Source organism: Equus przewalskii, chromosome 4 (assembly GCF_037783145.1).
Source record: "Equus przewalskii isolate Varuska chromosome 4, EquPr2, whole genome shotgun sequence".
Lineage (NCBI taxonomy): Eukaryota > Metazoa > Chordata > Mammalia > Perissodactyla > Equidae > Equus > Equus przewalskii.
Genome location: NC_091834.1, coordinates 105,454,094 through 105,473,568, shown reverse-complemented (window position 1 = coordinate 105,473,568; position 19,475 = coordinate 105,454,094). Strand labels below are relative to the sequence as shown.

The 19,475-nt window shown below is 56.5% G+C and overlaps 1 protein-coding gene across 2 annotated transcripts in view; it reads left to right on the top strand.

The window, feature by feature from the left end:
- CNPY1 (canopy FGF signaling regulator 1) overlaps positions 1-19,475 on the top strand; it is a 66,500-nt gene that overhangs the window by 12,586 nt on the left and 34,439 nt on the right. For both annotated transcript variants that reach the window (XR_011539653.1, XM_070618058.1), the window contains exon 2: positions 10,288-10,400. Coding sequence is in view for 1 of the 2 variants with exons in the window: in XM_070618058.1 (XP_070474159.1) it covers positions 10,288-10,400 (113 nt within the window). In the remaining variant the exon portion in view is untranslated. The remainder of the gene's footprint in view (positions 1-10,287; positions 10,401-19,475) is intronic.

The window sequence follows — 19,475 nt, the reverse complement described above, 5'->3', positions numbered from 1 at the left end:
AGGTAAGTGACAAGTAGCCTGTTTTATGCTTTTTCCAGACTTTTCTGAACATTATCAAGTCTTACAGAAGAGAAACTTAGTGCTCGGGAAACATGGAATAAAAACTTTCAAGGCGTAATGCAATGAGCATTCCCTGAATGAAAGAGATGACAAGTGAGGTTTCAGTGGCGTTCCGGTTGGCTGGTCTCTGGTTACCTGATGGCCGACCAGAGACCCTTCCTCGTGAGAACCGACGGCTTTCCACTGTGTTCGTGCACGTTTCTCCCGGAGTGAACAGCGTGTGCCGATCACAGTTATCTCTTCCCTCGGTGACTAGAGGTCAGCGTCCTGAACATCAGGGATGGCTGAGTAAGACTGGAGGTAGACGGAGTTATAGTGAGACGGAACTGTTCCCTGGAAAACAGACACCACTACCACCAAATCCTAATATCGCTGCTTTTCCTGAAAAGAATGTAGAAGGAAAAGGCCTGTTGTTTGGGTTCTGAGTATCCAAGGTTGGCCTATTCAATTAAAAATTATTATTTAGGTGCTGGCCCCATGGCCGAGTGGTTAAGTTCATGCACTCTGCTTCAGCGGCCCAGGGTTTCAAGGGCCCAGATCCTGGGTGCAGACATGGCACTGCTCGTCAAGCCATCCTGCGGCGGCGTCCCCCGTGCCACAGCTAGAAGGACCCACAACTAGAATATATAACTATGTCCTGGGGGGCTTTGGGGAGAAGAAGAAGAAAAAGAAGATTGGCAACAGATGTTAGCTCAGGTGCCAATCTTTAAAAAGAAAACAACAATTCTTAAAAAAAAAGAAAAAAATCATTGGTAAGATTTTTCTCTTCTGCCTTCCATCTCTCATCTTTGCCTCACATCCAGCGTATCTTAAAGTTGTTAAAATGAGTTCTTCTCACAGTGACTCTGATTTTAGACCTGGAAAATATAATTTGGGTTAGAACTCGATGGGGAGTCGCTGGCGGCCGGGTTGCCGTGGTGACGTGTTGGGGAGGGAGGAGTGTGACCAGTGGATTTTCAGGAGCCTTGGGGTTGGGCTTTGTTGTAGCACCAGCTGGTGCGCATCCTCCCCGCCTGCTGCCTCCTGAGTCACTGCCCAGGACCCAGATTATCGTGGAGGAGGGTGCTTCCTGGAGCCTCCAGCCTGGGCACGTCCTTGCTGACAGAACCCTGATTTTGTTCAGCTCCAGAGTGGCCAGGTGCCTCCGAGGACAGGTCGTGCCCCTCCTGGGCCCCGAGGGTGATTGGTCTAAGCTAAACATAATAATTTTATTTCCAGGCCAGTGATGGGGTTGGGCCATGCCATGAGATGGTTCTGGCCAGTGAGAGTGGCAGGAAGTCTGCCAAGGGCATCTGGGAACATTTTCTTACAAATGGAAGGTGACAGGTGAGGAAACCCCCTCATCTACGACTCTGGACGGAGGAGTCTGAGGATTTGAAGCTTTGAACCACAAACGACATCTCAAAACTGTGCAGAAAAAGCCAAGAGCACTGCCAAGGGGTAGCGTGGGAGCTGGGAAGTCCCTGGGGGGTGAGTATGCCAACCTGTGGACGTCCCGACATGTGGAATTAAACTTTGCCCCTTGTTGCCGAATTGTGTTCCCCCTCAATTGGCATGTTGAAGTGCCACCCCCCCATACCTCAGAATGTGATCATATTTGGAGATAAGGTCTTCAAAGAGGTAATTAAGTTAAAATGAGGTCTTTAGGGACCCTAACCCGAAAGAGAATTCGGGTTATGCTCAATAGCCAATGAACTCTAATCAATAACTCACCATCGAATGTGACTGGTCTCCCTACAAGGAGAGGGAATTTAGACACAGACACGAGCACACATGGAGCAAAGCCCGTGTGAGGATGCAGGGAGAAGACAGGCACGTCTGAGCCAGGAGATGCCTCAGAGCGGAAGCCGCCCTGCCGACACCTGCTGCGGACTTCTGGCCTCCAGACTCGTGAGAGAAAAAAGGCTGTTGTTGAAGCCGCCCCATCCGTGGTACTTTGTCGTGGCCGCCCTAGGAAACTAATTCAGGCTTGGGAAGCAAGCCCCGTCACCCTGTGGGAAATGGCCTCAGCAGTCAGGAGGAAATGGATAAAACTCCAGCTGAGAAGCGGGAAGTAAAGCCGCCCGTGTTGGTCTCAGCGATGCCCTCCGACGCCCAGGTCCTCTAGATTCCTGCCACTCTGCTTGTCAGCATGAGCCTTGGGCTGCTTCCTCATGGTGCCAGGGCGGCTGCCACATTTCCAGCTGCCTCCTGCAGGTGACACTGTGCCCAGGCAGGAATAGGTGTTGGAATGTTCCTCCATGTCTCTTTTTTTCTAAGGAAGACTGGCTGAGCTAACATCTGTGCCAGGCTTCCTCCATTTTGTGTGTGGGACACCGCCACAGCATGGCTGATGAGTGGTACAGGTCCGTGCCTGGGAACTGAACTCAGGCTGCTGAAGTGGGGCAGGTGAAACTTAACCCCTCGGTCACAGGGCCAGCCCCCTGCATGTCTCTGTTTTGTGAAAGGGAGGAGAGCCCTCTCCTCATGTCTCATTGGCCAGAACTGCAACACGTGCCCATCCTAAACCAATGTGCGCGGAATCACTGTGGGGGGACTAAGCTGGGAAGGAGTCAGCTTTCTGTCCCATATGGCTGCCAATAACTGGAAATGAATGCTGCTTTGTTAATACAGAAGAAGAAAGTGGAACAGGAATGGTGGTTGGGATGCAACCAGCAGGACCTGCCCCACCTGCACATGCAATCATCATCAATCCTATTGATTGATCTCCCAAGGAGCCCTTGGATTCATCGTCTTCTCTGTGTCTCCCCTTCTATTACTGCGATCCAAGCCACACTCATCTCTGGCCAGGACCTTTGCAGTAGCCTATCAGCTGGCTTACCTGCATGACTCTGGTCCCCTCTAGTCTCTCCTCCTAACTGTAACCTAAATGACCCTTGAAAAATGCAAATCTCACCTTGCTCAAAATCCTGCAATCATTTCAGGGGCTTAGAATAAAGACACCCTTCCTTACCTCCGCCTGTAAGGCTCCGCCTGGTCTGGCCCCTGCCCACCCTGCAGCCTCATCACGTTCCACACTCCTCCCATGTTCTCCTCCTCAGGCATGTGAACTATTGTTCTCTGTCCACTGGAGAGCTTTAGCATATGCTGTTCCCTCTCCCGAGGACTCTGCTCCCTCTGCTCTTCACCTGGCAGATGCCTACGCATCCCTCAGGCCTTACCCATCACTTGCTGGGGAAACCTCCCCTCCTTCCTGACAAGGTCCAGCCCACCTGTATATAGCTCACCTGTACTGTGGAACCCTCCCACTCAGAGGCCTAAACTTGACCTGATTGTTCAGGTCAGGAGTGGGCTGGCAGGTGCTGGTCTCACCTGTGCTCAGTGGTGCAGCTGCAGTGGTGGAGGGCTCGCCCAGACTGCAGGGTCTAGGACGGCTGCCTCCCACGTCTCAGGCCTGGGTACTGGGTCTCATCTTGGCCCCACTCCCCTGTGCCTTCTCAGAACTCAGTGTCCAGTCAGGGCTCCGTATGTGGTGGCCAGAGCATTCCAAGAGGGCAAGGGTGAAAGCTAGAAGGCTCCATAAGGCCTGGTCCCTGGAACTTGCACAGCGTCACTCCCTCCACATTGTACTGGTCCAAGCAGCCTGTAGGCTAGCCCAGACTCCAGTGTAGAAATGAAAGAAAGGCAAAAGACGGCAGGCATGGATTCTAACATCCCACCCCGACATGTGGGATCTCAGAGCACGTGGAGTCTCTACTCCCTACTGCATCGTGTGGGTGCCTATAGTGTGTGAAGCTCTCCTCCCGTCTTCTTTCTCTGAGGAAGACTCGCCCTGAGTTATCATCTGTTGCCGCCCTTCCTCTCTTTTGTATGTGAGCCACCACCACAGCATGGCCACCACTGAGTGGTGTAGGTCTGTACCCAGAGACCAGATCTGGGCCGCTGAAGCAGAGCATGCCAAACTTAACCACTAGGCCACTGGGGCTGGCCCATCCTCTCTTGAACTGACCAGCCCTCCTCCTTTGTCTGCAAACTCCTGAGTGGCTGTGGCGAGGAAGATGGCTCTTCTTCCTCTCCATTATGTCTCCTGCACCTGGTACAGCTCCCAGAAGAGTGTCAGGGCTTGAATGTTTGTTGAGTGACCAAATGAACGAGAAACAGTTATGCCCCAGGTTAACTCGCAAAGGCAGCTACATGGCAACTGAGGATCATTTGTGAGGCCAAATTCTCCATCTTTTAAACATCTGAAACAATCTGACTCAGATAGAAAAGTAAGGAAATTATGGAACATCTACTTGATGGGATGTAATGTAACAACTTTTATAATGGTCATGATTATGCAGCTAGTCGAGAAAATACTTATGATATAAAATTCAATATGAAAAATGAGGAAAAGAGTGCTTGATTTTATAATAATGTCTTTCCATCACTCAAATACAGTCAGCCCTCTGCATCCACGGGTTCTGCATCTGTGGACTTGACCAACCACAGGTCAAAAGGCCTATGATGGCTGCCTCTGTACTAAACATGTGCAGCCTTTTTTTCTTGTCATTGTTCCCTAAACAATACAGTGTAGCAACTATTGACACAGCATTTCCATTGCGTTGGGTATTACAGGTGGAGGTGGTTTAAAGTATACGGTAGGATGTGTGGGGCTTATATGCAAATACTGCACCAGTTTATAAAAGGAACTTGAGCTTCTGTGGATTGCATACTCTTGGGGGTCCTGGCACCAACCCCGCGTGGATGCTGAGGGAGGGCTGTGTGTGCCTTTCTCCGGCTCACCTCCTCCCATTGCTGGCCGCCCCTCCTCCCAGGACCCGTTCTGTCTGGTCCCAGCCCGACCAACTCCTGTTTGTCTGCAGAGCTGTGGCTTACAGGTCACTCCTCTGGAAGGCTGTCTGAGGCCCAAACCATCCTACATTCCTGTAACTTTGCCTGCTGCCCCGCTGTGACCCTCGGCTCTCTTAGCTTGTTCGTGTCGTTGTCCCAGCTGGACTGTGAAACCTTGAGGGCGCACTGTCTGTCTTACTCGTTGCTGTGCCTCCGTCACCGGGCACAGTGTTGGCATAAGGTGAGGTGAGCATGTGGGTTTCCTGTGGGTAACAGGGTGGCCTAAAACCTCAGGAATTTATTCCCTCATGGTGCTTGAGGCCAGAAGGCTGAAATCCAGGCATCGGCAGGGCCACGCTCCTCTGAGACCTGCAGGGGAGGGCCCTGCCTTTCCCAGCTTCTGGTGGTGGCTGGCGGTCCCTGGCTCGTGGGGGCATCGCTCCAATCTCTGCCTCTGCCATCACGTGGCGCTCTCCCTGTGTGTCTGCACATGGTCTTCCCTCCATGGGGTCTGTCTCTGGGTCTCTCCTCTTCTTCTAAGGGAACCAGTCGTATTGGATTCGGGCCTCCACCTTAACCTGATCATCTGCAAGGACCCTATCTCTAGATAAGGTCACCTTCACAGGTACGGGAGTTAGGATGTGGACATATCCTTCTTGGGGACACGATGCGGTCCATAACAGAGAGGGAGGGAGGCAGGAGGGGAGGCAGGAAGCTCCGTGATCTGGGGTGCTGTGAAGCTGAGATTCGCTTCCAAAGCCCAGGCTGCTTCCTGCGCCCGCCGGGCTGACACACACTTTCCGACAGAGGCTCTAGGCTGCTCCTGCGCCACTGAGTCCGGAAGAGGACCAGGAGGGCTGCACATGGCCTGGCTCTGGGGCCTTCAGTCTCAGCGAGAGTGCGGCTTGTCTTTGGGTCTCTCGGCTTATTTCTCTCTCATCTGCCCCCTCTTAGCCACCGTTTGATACCCCTCCACACTTTTGGATGTCTAGTGGCCAAGCCTTTAATAAAAACTCGGGCATCAACCACTTCCGCTTGCAGGAGACTGAATGTTTCTTGAAGGAGTGGGGCATGGGGTGGTGTTACTGTCTCTGGACACTCCTCCACCGTGGGAATCAAGGCTTTGTCTTCTCCCAAAGGAGCCGGGGCCCCACGAAGCAGGAGGCAGGTGTGGGGTGGTGGGAAGAGTGTAGCCTTTGAGTGGCCATCTGGCGACTGCAGGTGCAAACCCACCTCATTGCGTGTCAAGGGCACACGCACAGCCCAGGCCTCACCCAGACCACTGTAGGAGATCCTCCACGCTGGGACCCAGATCCAAGTCTTAGCATCTCCCCAGGCAAGTCTGGTGGTCACCTGTGCTTGTGGCCCAAGGACCGACTATTGCCAGTGGCTCTGTGAGGCTCGGGTCCAGGTAAAAGCACCCACCCTGGCCTGCCCCGGTTCCCGTTCACGTCCGTGAGCTCGCTGACTGCACTCAGATGCCACCTCCTTTGAGGGCCCGGGCCGTGGCTTCCTCGGACCTTGCTCCTTCCCTGGAGGACAGCGGGGCCCCAACACGGCTGATGCCTTGGCCGTGGGGACATGTGCAGAGCAGGGGGCCTGATTCGCAGTGTTCACCTGCTCCCCTTGTGCAAATACCTGCGCTACGGCCACCTGTGTGATGTCGGTAACTGCAGGGTGGGGAAGAGACGCGCAGGCCACCTGCCCTTACGAGCTGGTCCGAGATAACTCCAGCGCCTGAGCCCCCCTGGGACTATCCGAATCTGCCGTGACATCTCCGCCTTCTCCCCATTCCCAAATCTCACTCGGAGAGAGAGGAGGGAGAAGGCAGACACAGGAAGAGGTTGGGGGGCCCAGCTGGGAGGAGGGCTTGCCCTCTGGCAGGCAACGTGACCTGCCAACCCCCCCATGAGGCTCCACTCCTGCCGCCTGCTCTAATAAACTCGAAACTCCAGTGAGTTAAGTGAAGATTTCAGATTAACATTTAAATTAGCGCCGGACTAGAAATCTGGAGCCCGGGTCGCTGATGTAACTCTGTTAACTTGTTCTGTGACCCGGGGCGGAAATTTAAAATGATCTTTTCTCATCGAGCCACCCCACCCCTCTGTGGGGAGGTCAGAGACGGCAGACCTGGGGGACCTCACCCCCTCTTGGCCTGTCCTGGAAGCCCAGTGCTTCCATGAGGGTGCGGCTCCCCTTTGACCCTGAGACACTGTCCTTGACCGGTGAGCGTGGACCCTCCTGCCCCTGGGGGCTGGGACTCCAGGCAGGTGGTGCCAGAGAAGAGAAAGGAAGGAGCTATCTGATGGAAGCCCCTCCTCCCGCCAGTCTGACCACCAAGGATGCTTGTGGGTGATCGATGACACTGCCATCGACTCAGTCACCCCAGGGCGAGCCCTCTTCAAGGAGTCCTCCTTTACACGGCCTGTCCTGGTGCTCCTAAAACACGGGAACTGAGCTGAAGGGAACAGGGCATTAACACAGGACTGGATGGCTATGGGGCCAGGCTCTCCCAGTGCCTGCCAGGTCAGCCTTGCAGGCTCCAGAGAGCCAAAAATGCTGCAGACCCGGCCGGAGTTGGAAACGTGGGTTTACAGACACCCGCCAGAGCTGCTCGGGGTCTGGGTTCCCAGGTGGGTCACCAGGTCAAGTCAGGGCTTCCAAGAACCTGGACTCTTCCAGAGGGGGCAGGGAGGGGCCGGCCCTGGCTGGGGAGCTGCGTGTGCCTGCCGGTCATGCTTTATAGAAGGGACAACGCACGATAGAGCAGGATGTGAAGCCACTTGCAGCTAAGGGCAGGCCACATCCCTTTCCCTGGCCACACTGCTGTCCTTGAGTGTGGTGTGTCCTGCTCACAGCTGTACCAGGAAGGGCGGAGGCATCACCTGAGCACAGGGCTGCCAGGGCTCTGGTGGTGGCCCTGCTGGACCCAACCCTGCTCTCAGGGCCCCTTTGCACCTGCCTGCCGCTTCCCCGTGAGGCTGGAACACGTCTCCTCCTCAGCAGCGGCCTCCCTCACACTGACCGTTCCTTCTCTGCTTCCAAGAGACAGGTTCCCTCCGTCTTCCCGTCTAGGAGTAGGGACATCAGGAACCTCTAGACATCGCATCCCTCCTCCTGCTCCTGTCTAGCCTGGACTGTCTAACGGCCTGTGCTCTTGGCTGTCTGCAAGGATCCTGAATGGCCCTCAACAGGCAGTGCTCACCCTGGGTTTCTGCCCAAGAGGCCTCCTCGCCCAGCCTGCTGGGCCATGCGCCCCCTGGGAGGCCCCTGGAGGTGCACCCTGCGCAGATGCTCTCCCAGTGAGCCTCTGGCCCCATCAGCGGGCTTCCCGTGGCTGGTCAGGGACCCCACTGAGAGAGCTGACGTGGGATGATCTTTCCTGATTCCTGCCCTGGAGGCACAGGGTTGTATTCGTCTGGGAGTGTAGTAAACTCGAAATAGCAGTGGCTGAGCCATGGAGGATGGAGAACTGCTCTCCAGGCCGGCAGGGTGCTGCCCACAGTCCCCGGGACCCAGGCGCCTGCAGTTCTTTACCCTGGCCAAAGCTCCCCTCATGGCCAAGCTCCATCCAGGCTCCAGGAGTGGGATGGGGTGGGACAGCACCTGGACCAAGGGCCAGTGCTGGCACTCTTCAGGAAGGTTCTGGAACTTGTGGTTCTAGAGCCAAGATACATGGGCGCGCTGAGCTGTGAGGAGCTGGAAAGGAAGTGTGTGTCCTCCGATGTGTGGCTCTGAGTTCCTTTACGAGGGGGAGGGGAGAGCAGCTGTGGGAGGTGGCCTGGCCTCTGCACACTGCAGACAGTGTGCACACTGCAGAGCACTGGGCTGCCCAGGCAGTCCTCAATGCCCAGCAACAGGCCGACAAACCCCCTGTCTCCTGCTGGCATTGGCCTTGGAGAGACAGGGGGCCTGGGGACCCAGAAGGACTGTGTGACACTCACCGGACATATCGTTCCATAACAGGGGATCATAATGATCAGCGACTGCTCCCGTTGATGGAGAGTCACCTGGCCAGTAAGGGACAGAGTCAGGACGGCAGGTGGATCTTGCCCACGTCAAGGCCTGAGCTCTCCCTCTGGATACTGAATTGATGGCTGACCCCGGGACACTTGCGACAGGCATGGGGTAACTCAAGGAGTGGAACCTGGGAAAGTGACTTCCTCTCTAGCCACGGCTGCGAGGTGGGGACAGTGCCAGGGTGGCTCTCCCGGGGCTGTGAGGAGCGTGGAGTGTAGGACGCATGGATGCACCACACGGTGCATATCTGGGTGGCAGCCAACGGTCTATAGCATCAGCTGTCATCATCATGACAATAGGTGGCCTCTGTGGTCACGAGTGCAGGCCGAGCCGTCAGCCGTCGTGTTTCACCGTATAGGCAGGAAATAGCACTGAAAACAGTCAGCAGTGCCAGAATTCGAGTTCTGGGCATTTAAAGATTATGCTTCATGTCCTAACGAGACTTGAGATTCAGTGCTCCAGGGAGACAGGAGGTGTTCACGCCTCACTCAGCACCAGAGGAGTGGTCCCAACTATGGGAAGCATTGCTTCATGGGGTCGTTCAGGAAACCCGGCTCCTCCAACATCCCTCATTGTCCAGTCCGGGCAAAGCCAGGAGTCCAAAATCAGTTTCCCGTTGAGCAAACGAGCCTTCACTTCGTTTGCCTTTTATTGGTGTGAATTCTTGAGCTGGGCGGCCTGTGCCTGCGAAGAAGGGGCAGGATGGTCTGTATCGCCCCTCAGAGGTGAGTTTCGGAGGCTGCCTGAGAGTTTAAATCCAGGAAAAACGTCTCTTGAGGAGCAGGCCCAGGTTTGGAGAAACCTTCTCCATAACATAGAGGCTCCTTGGGTGTAATTAATGTGGCCCAGTGGGCGTCGGGACCTCTGATAGACTTGGGGTGCGGGTCTCTTTATTCTTTAAGAAAGCATATTTTAAATGAAAAAGCAAAATATATGTAGTTTTAAAAAACAGTACAGGGGCCAGCCCCGTGTCTGAGTGGTTAAGTTCACGTGCTCTGCTTTGGTGGCCCAGGGTTTCGCTGGTTCAGATCCTGGGTGTGGACATGGCACCGCTCATCAGGCCATGTTGAGGCAGTGTCCCACATGCCACAACTAGAAGGACCCACAACTAGAATATACAATTGTGTACTGGGGGGCCTTGGGGAGAAGAAGAAAAACAACCCCAAACATTGGCAACAGATGTTAACTCAGGTGCCAATCTTTAAAAAAAAACAAAAACACAGAGTACAAAAGGATATACAAAGAAAACTAGTTTCCGTCTGGCTGGTTTGACAGTTTGCACGTTTCTGCATTTCTTCTGGCTCAAGAAGCAGCCAGAGGACAACAACCTTCCCATCCTGGCGGCCGTGGGCTTGCTGACACTCCCAGAGAGCAGCTCAGAGGGAGCCCGGGTCCGCCGAGGCTGGAGTAACTGATGCTTTGTGCCTTCTTCAGCATGCAGGGCCCTGATGGACGAGCTGGAGTATGACGTCACCAAGGCTCGGCAGAAGAAGACCAAGGTGGGCTCCTTCCGAGTAAATCCTGACGGGACGCAGGAGAGGAGAAAGGTAGCGGAAAAGAAATTATGTGCCAGTGTATAATTGCGGATATGGGCAATTACCAAGCATTTATCCAAACAGCAGTTGGTCTTAATCTTCTAACCTTTCTCTTGTTCAGGGTATCAGCTCTAAATTGCTTCTGAGTCCTGGGGGACCCAAAGTAATCTTTAAGCTTGAAATTGAAGTCTCTCTCCCAGCACCTAAATTTTGTGTCTTGTCAAGTCGGAAGACATTTCGGCACTATTGTTCATCAGGATAAAAATATCGCTTCCATGGTTCTTAGGCGAGGCCAGCAGGGGGCCCAGAGCAGCTCTGGGGGCTGCCTGGAGACGCTCAAAGGCTGAGCACCCTCTCCAGTCTCCCCCCACTCAAGGATCTGCAGAGATTTCTCATAGGGGTAAGGATGCAAGGCCCACCCCCGGGGCAGGCTCAGGCACTTGTCTGAGGGGAGAGAAAGAGGCAATCCAGAGAGGGGCCCGCCCTGAGCACCTGATGGGGGCTGGGAGGGTGGGGTCAGGCCACTGTGAATGCGGCTCCTGTCTCCTCCCGCCCCAGCACCCAGGTTGTGAGTGCTCAGAACACGGACGCCAACTCCAGTGTCGTCCTAAGGGAAGTGTGGTTGGAAAAGTTGTTCCACGATATCTTCCAACACAGAGCGAAACAGAAACTGTTTTTGGGTGTCTTGCTGTTTTGTTCTGTCCCAGCACACTGCGCCCTATTTCAGAACATAACTTCGAGGGGGCCAGCTGTACCTTCTCCGCCCCTTTCTGGAACTGTGTGCTCATCTGGAGAGGACGGGGGTATGTGTGGGGAGAATAGCACACCTTTACAGAGCGTGAGGTTTTAACTGGCCTGAGTCAGGAGTGTTCCCGTGGGAGGGCGGGACATGCATTCCCAAGTCAGCGCGTCGCCCACGGAGGAGTGTGGGGGGCTTGGGGTCTTTCCTGGGCTCAGCACTTCCCAAAGTTACACAAAGACGGCCTGTTGTAGTCATACCGGTCAGGGCACCTCCCCAGAAGGGCCGTGATGACAGCCGACAGCGGTGCGTGTCCACGGCGGCCCCACTGCAGACCTCGTTCCCTGTGCCCAGGGATCCCGAGGCCCCGTGTGGTCACAGCAAACTGCAAGGAAGGGGCAGCCCTGGTCCCTGACACCAGCCACAGTGGATTTGACCCGTGAGGCAGGGCCCGGGAAGATGTGTGTGTGCACCGATGCAGCGTCAAAAACAAACGGAGTGCTATCACCATAGGTTAAAATGTGGGTCATCTGATCCACTCTTAGTGCATCTGGATCAGGAGGAAGGAGGAAGTCCTTCTCTAAGGGGTAAAGGGCAAAAGAGAGGGACTCAGGGGACACTGGAGAGCTGAGGAGGGGGAGGGGCAGGGGCTGGGCCGCGGGTCCCTGGGGGGACAAGGGGAAGCTGGTGGTTCTTTATTGTGAACCTGCTGGATCACAGCCTTGAAATGATGTCTAGGCCTGATAGCAATCTGCAAAATAAATAGGGCCCCTATTTTCCCAGTGAGAACGTGCAGAGCCGCTTAAGTGGCTCCCGGGTCTGGGGGTGAGTGGAGGGCCACGCCGGGGCTCGTCAGTGCAAACCCGGGCCCTCCAGCCATCGTCCTCGCCCGCACACTGGGTCATCTTTCCTGGGGTCCAGGCTTAGGTGCCCCGAGCCCTCCCCACAGGGCCTCAGGTTCACCTGGAGAAAATGGCCTGCGCTCCCCTCCCTCCCGTGGTCTAGGATATGCCACTTCGAAACAAGCAAGTTGAAATAACTTTTTCAGCCTTGCCACAAGTACTGGGTCTGCAGAGTGGTTTGAAGGCCGTCATCTTGCTGTGTTCATCGTTTGACCAGGGTCGCCTCACGGTCGCGGCCACCATGAGCAGGGCTGCCCCGGCTCATCTTTCCACTTGGAACTGCTGCCTGGCTATCGGGCCAGGCGCAGCCTCACAGGAGCAGCCTCTCCTGCAGGCCTGGGGCGGGCCTGTGGTGCCGGGAGAGGCTGGACTCGAAGGCCCCCATGTCTTCGAATGGTGTGGCTTTGGGGTCAAGGATGGAGGTCATTTTTCCGGCCTCGGGCCAACTCACAGCAGAATGATGCCAATGGCTCCCACGCTTGAAAGAACCCGTGGTCTTCCCCAGGAAGCTACCGGAATGCCTGGCTTCCTCCCACTCAGAGAACCCTCCCTGCCGTGGTTGGAAACCCTGTGGCTTTGTTTCCTTCAGCTGGTGGCTGCTTGGCCTGGCTTGAAATGCAGGGCGGCCTGGTGTAGGGATTCGGCCTTCCCTGCCTGCCTTGGATGTGGCAGCTGGGCTGTGGGCCTCTCGGTCCAGAGGCATTTCTCTGTCCTTCTGCCATGAGCTCAGGGATGCATGCGCTCGGCTTGGTGCTGGGAGAACAAAAGAAGTACTAGCAGCCGCCTCCGATGGCAGGGGGTGCTTGGGCAGGAGGCCCCCGGCCAGGAGAGGCCTCAGAGGCCGGGGGCGTTTCCTGGGTCCCGGGGACACCACTGGCCAGAAGTGACACCACACATCTCCCTGGCTTTTTCTTTTCCTTTTTCCTGCTGTGTTTCTCCAAGGATGGAAGGAGGCACCGGTCCACACCTGTGTCGTCAGAGCTGAGGGAGCAAGCATCTCACACAGGATCCCTGGGGAGCCGGCCCCCCTCAGAGGGAGGGTGGGAGGCCCCAGAATCTGTTTTCTGAGGGGCGGGGGGTGAGGTGACAGGGGTGAGGGAGGTGGGGGGATCAGGTGGTGGCCTTTCTGCACGGCGTGGACGAAAAATGCACAAATTGGCCATGTTCGCGCAAGGCTCTTCTGGCCACGGTTGGGGTCAGTCTGGGGAGGGCGGCATGGACAGGAGGGGGGACCAGCTCCCCGGGGCCAGGTCTCGTCGGCGAGAAGATCGAGGGCTCCTGTGGCATATTCCGCCCCCAGAGCCTGGCCAGGGAGAAAGCGCCCTGTGTGGTGGCTGCAGACCACAGACTATTCCAGCGAGCTCCATCTCCGTGGCCGTGGGCTCGGGGACAGCGAAGGGCAGGGCGCAGGTGCCGGAGGGAGCCTGTGTGTCCTGCAGACAGCCTGCAGTTCTGCTGTCCCAGCGGCCGAGGCGGCACCACCCCAGCCCGTCCTGGTGCCCCGGCGCCCGTCCTGCCCTTCTCGGCTCCTCTGCCTCTGGCACTTTCTCGACTCTCCAGCCTCTGCGTGAGCAGCTCTAGGGCCCAGAGAGCCTGTGCTGACCCTCGAGTCCTGGCAGCGGAGCCCCAGCAGTGGTCAAGGAGCCTCGGCAAGCCCCCTGCCCGCCCCCTCCCGCCCCCCGGGCACTCAGAGCCCCCTGAAGTGCTGTCACCTGCAGCAGTCAGCCTGCCACCCTTCCCCACCGCTGGACCCGCTTTGCTTTGGCTCGGCCACACCGTCTCGTTGTTCCTCTCTGCTCTGAGCCCTTGTCCTGGCCTTTCCTCGCTCGGCTCCACACACCTGTGAGCAAGAGGTGCCTGCCCTGGGGTCACTAGCTGGAGCCACAGATCCCCAGGCATGGTCACCTGCAGGATGCTGGGAGGTGGGAGTGTCAGGAGAGCTGGCCTTGAGAGGACAGGGCGGGACTAGGGTAGGAACGGGGTCGGGGTCAGGAGGGGGGCCAGGTTTGGGGTGGGGTGAGGAGCTGTAGCCAATGGAGCCGCTCCGTCCCCTGGGGCTCCCGTGGAGCGGGAAGGGCCTGAACTCAGGGCGGGGGCCCCAGGGAAGGGTTTGAAGGACTCCCTCCTCAGTGGGAGCAACTCTCAGGCTCTTCACCGCCTCTGGAAGGGCCCCAGTGGAATGAGGCTCCAGCCACCGCTCGAGGACAGACCTCTCTCGGCCGCCCTCCCTTCCTCTCTCACTACCCTGCCCCTCTGTGTTTGGGGACCTGCCAGATGAAGGCCCCACCAAGACAGTCGCGAAGGCCCCCTGCGGGGAGCTGGCCCCGGGGGTCCGGCACAGTCTGAGCACCCCTCCTTTGAGATGTGCTCGTCAAGGCGAGTGGTAAACTGGGCGTTGCCTGGGAGGGCCCCAGATCCACCATCAGCTCTCCACCCCGGCCTGGGTGGGCAGCGAGACCGCGGTGGAGACGGCCCCGTTTTCTCAGAGTTGTGACCCAGCAAGGCCTAGGGACAGTCGCCCTACAGACTCAGTGGACAGCGAGGGTTCGGGGTTCAAAGCCAGGCTGGGGCTCCCTGGCCTGACCCGGGGCTGCCCCAATGTTTGGTGAGAGGGGAGGCCGTGTGGCGCTGGGCGCCATGAGGAAACGAGTCTCATTTGCTTTACGGGCATTGTGGTCCTCCGGGCAGCTTGGCCATCTTCCGTGTCCTCGATTTTAGGGACAGCCTATAAAGCAGGTCACGGAAGTCATGGCGATTTCGTGACGTGCCACGTACGCAGACCACGATCCCCCGAGATTTACGGGGCTTCGTCGGAAATGTTCTTTTCCTCAAGAAGAAAGAGTGTGCACGCAGCGACATGCGCTTGCTGTCCTTTGATGAGATGCACGCACATTTCCCCCGGCGCGGGGTGCCTCCACCGCGAGCGGGAACAGAGACGGTCTGCCCCCTGCGCTCAAGTCGCGGGTTCGGGGAGCCGGGCGCTGGTGACAGGCGGGGACGCGCCCGCCTGATGTCCCCTGAGACGCCACCGAGCCACGTCTGATTGGCAAGCTGCAGCCAGCCTTTCCTCACCCAGGCAGCTTTTCCTTTATCTTGAGCAAGTTGGATTAATGGCAGTTTTACTAAAACGCGGTTGCAACGCAGCTCAATGCGATCCAGGGGCGGGGGTTTTCTGCTCGCTTCTCAGGCAAGTGATTCTGCCCCTGCCTGAAAGTCACAGACGCCTGCCCTGCAGGAGCCAGAGGGTGAGGGACGTCTGTTCTCCTGAGGGGGCCCTGCGTCCGGAAGCAGGGGCCTGTGGGCTCACTGCTGCTGTCACTTGTCCGCACTCTGGATGGGCATCCGCAGCCCTCTCCACTTGTCACCTAGTAGGGACCAGGACATGTTTGTTAAACGTATGAGCAGAAAGTGAAAACACACAGCATGAAGGATCCCTTTGCCTCGACTAAGTGTGAGAACGTGCCCGGTTCTCTATACAACTTCCAAAATTCGAATAAGGTATCATCAAATGATAATAGTGATGCGGAGACCAATGTCTGGTTTAGACTAGAATCTAACACCTTTTTTGCTAAATCCTTGTAACAACTCTGGGAGGTAAATGAGGCCACTTTACGAGCTTCATTTTAGAAATACAGAAGATGAGGTTCAGACAGCTTTAGTGACTCAATTTTGACAAATTGGTATTAATTTAATTTGCTGATAAGTCAGTTTAGACAAATTCCACATCATTTGCTGTTGATAGAGCTACCCCATCCTGTTACATACTGCATAACATCAGGTTACTGTGGCATCCTGGAGTTGTGCAGTGCACAACTTGCACAGCTGTACACGGAGCCCTATTTGCTAACAAGATGAGAGGGGTGGGCTATTACAATAGGCCAGCTGGGAGGCAGAGGGGAATTCAGGCCATCAGTAATTTTCAGACTGCAGGCATCTACCCACTAGTGGGCCATAAAATCGATGTAGTGGGGATAAAACCAGCACATAAAAATACACATAAAATATCAGAGTGTGTCTTATAGAAAAGGAAACTACTGTCTTGTGACATTTTATGTAATGAGCTGCAATGTAAAAAGTGGGTCATGCCCAAAAAATTGAAAGCCATCGTAGCAGATGGCTGTTCCCAGCATGGGACAGTAGCCTAAAGATATGTCATTTGGAAAGATTATTAATACCCAAACAGTGCCACGATCATTCCCGACTCCCTATGCAGAAACAACCAGAACTTCTCCTCTGAGACCAGACATTATGGCAGAAATAGCTTTGGGTTTGGTGGTCTATACATTTTATAGACCAAGGAACCGGGCGCCACGGGCAGGACCGAGCTCTCCCCTCCCAGCCGCTCCTCCTGGCTTGGTGCTGCTGCAGCCCCAGAGCTGTGCTCTGGCCCCGGGGCCTCCCTGGGCCCACATGCCGGGTGCAAGGCCAGCCTTGCTGAGTGTGCTGTGGACTAGAGAAGGAGCTAGCGCTCTGCCCAGAGATCTCGAAGGAGGCACTGTGAACCCCACATGTGACAACAGTGAGAAATAGAGCTGCTCTTTACCCCCGTTCCTGGCAGAGCTTCTAAAACCCTTGTAAGATCCTGAGTGTCGAGTGTCAGGGGCAAGAGGGGCGTCTCAGCCACACCCGAGTTTGTGCTGACAACGTGACTCTGGGTTGACCTTTCGGCCCCACCGTGACCGCGACCTCCAGGGAAGGGAAGGGGCTGGACACTGAGTTCCATCACCAATGGCCACTGGTTTAATGGCTGAGCTCAGGGCTGAGGCCTCCTCCACACCCTGCCTGCGGGGGCTCGGAGGGCTCCGGGCTGTGGGTGGTGGAGATGCTGAAGCGGGGCACCTGGAGGGGGCACAGATTCCACGTGCCCCTCCACCTGCCTGTGCGCCCCCTGCACCTGCTGTGGCTGAGTCTCGTCCGTTATATTAAGCAGGCGATGGTAAGTGAGCTGTTACCCTGGGCTCCGTGAGTCGTTCCAGCAAGTGATCGACCACGAGGAGGGGCTGTGGGAACCCCGATTTCCGGCTGCGCAGTCAGCAGCACTGATGACAACCTGCACTTGCGGTTGGCGCCCGAGACAGGGGCTACCATGTGGCTGAGCCCCTGCCCTGTGGGGTCTGCACTAACTCGGGGAGACAGTGTCAGCCCTGAGTGGCATCATGGGCACCTGGGCGATGTCCACAGAGGATTGGAGAGCTGGCTGTTGGTGTGGAAGGAACCTGCACATTTGGTGTCAGAAGTCATGTGGGCCAGCCCTGTGGCCTGGTGGTTAAGTTTGGCACATTCTGCTTCGGCGACCCAGGTTGGGTTCCTGGGTGCAGCCCTGTACATCTGGTGGGTAGCCACACTGTGGTGGCAGCTCACATGCAAAATAGAGGAAGATTGGCACAGGTGTTAGCTCAGGGCCAATGTTCCTCAGCAAAAAAAAGAAAAAGAAAAAAAAGTGTTGTGAGTGAAAACAGTTCAGACCACCTGAGAGAAAGTCACTGGCAACTTGTGTGGGCTGTACACCAAGTGCCAACAGACTTGGAGGGGAGGTGGTGGGGCTGCGTTGAGGGGTCAGTGGAATTTCTTAGAAACCATTAGAGCCTGCACTTGCCCCGGGCTTGTTAGATGCTGAGAACAGTGCTAAGGACTTCCAGCACCCTCACTGACTCTCACCACACCCCTGCAAGTGAACAGCATGACTGTCCCGTTTTGTCAAGGTAAAAGCCCAAGCTTAGGGACGGAGCCCAAGGCCGTCGAGCAGTGGGCAGCACGGCCAGGGTGCAGCCGGTCCATGTGCTCCAATGCCATGGCACTAAGCACTATGCTGAAGCTGTCTCGAGGGGCCCACACCTGAAACGGGCCAGGAGCAAGGAGAGGCCGGGCGTGTGTCACCTCGGGCTCCATGACAACCCCGCAGGCTGGGAGGCTGAAACGGCAGCCGTCTGTTTCTCACAGTCGTGGAGGCTGGAGTCTGTGGCCAGGGTGCCGGCAGCTCGGGCGCTGGTGGGGGCCGTCTTCCCGGCTTGCAGGCGGCCCCCCACTCGCCACGTGCTCACAGGGCAGAGCGAGCTCTGGTCTCGGTCTCCTCCTGTAAGGCCACTGACCCTGTCCTGGGCCACCTCCTGATCTCGTGCACCTGCCCACCTCCCATCACCGTTGCCTGGGGCGTTGGGGCTGCCCCATGTGTGTCTGGGGGGACACAGACAGTCAGCCCACAGCAGCCGGGGAGACACTGAAGCTGGGTGTGGGGAGACGCTCCCCCTTGACAGCTCCTGTTCCCTGGGCGTCCAGTGGCCGCCTGCAGCTCCGGGGCAGACGGACATCAGGCGGTCAGAGCCTTCCTCTGTCACCCAGCAGGGCGGTCCCGGGGCAGAGTGTGCACACGCCTGGGGGCCTCAGGGTGGCCTCGTACCTCCCCATCGCTTTGCTGCTGTTCTCATCACGTGAGCGTGAGTGTGGGCTCTGAGGCCGGTTCTCATCACTGCCCCCAAGTCTGCACGGCTCCAGGTGTCACATGCACCGCAGCGTCCAGAGCAGCAGGGAAAGCTTTGCGTTATGTTCCTTTTCTGACGGGAGGGACTTTTGTGCAGAAGTCCCCACCCCTGACCCCCACTCCTGCCTCTTGGCCAGGAAAGCCTCGCACGCTCAGGGCAAGCTGCCCACCGGCATGGGGTGAGCCCACTGCAGTGGCCCCGTCGGCCCCACCCCGCCCCGCTGGGGGCGCCCGCTCAAGCCCCAGAGGGTCTGCCAGCACAGCACTGAGGACGGCTTGTCACAGACGCCGCGGGGTCTGCACAGTCCAGCGTCACGTGCTGTGTGTGCGGAGAGTGCAGAGGCGGCAAGATGAGCTGGCCGGAGTCCTGAGTGTGGGGAGGGGTCCGAGAGCAGGCTTGGGGGCCAGTCCTGAGCTCCATCCTGCATTTTCTCATAAGCAAGAGAAGGAGCTTGTGCAGATGGATTCGAGGACTGGAAACGACCTGGCAAGTGGGAATTTCGAGGAGCACCCTAAATTGCTTGTGGATGTGGTCAGCCCGTAGATAACACCTTAACAGATGTGTTACTTTTTGAATAAACTGTGAATAAAATTATGTTTGCAGGAACCTGTAAATCGGCATGTTAAAAGAATCAGAAAGGGTCGGGGCTGGTGTCATAGTTAAGTTTGGCATGCATCAGCAGCCTGGGCTCATGGGTTTGGATCCTGGGCATGGACCTACACCATTCATCAGCCATGCTGTGGTGGCGTCCCCCATATAGAGTGGAGGAACACTGGCAACAGGTGTTAGCTCACAGCTAATCTTCCTCAGCAAAAAAAAAAAAAAAAAAAAAAAAATCAGAAAGGGATTTTCCAGGTTTTAAGTGCAAAAAAGAGGTTATTAACATTGTGTACAGACAACTGCCATGTGTACATGCATGTATTCTGGGGGGAACAGTTCACAGAATACACGTTGAAATGCTGATAGT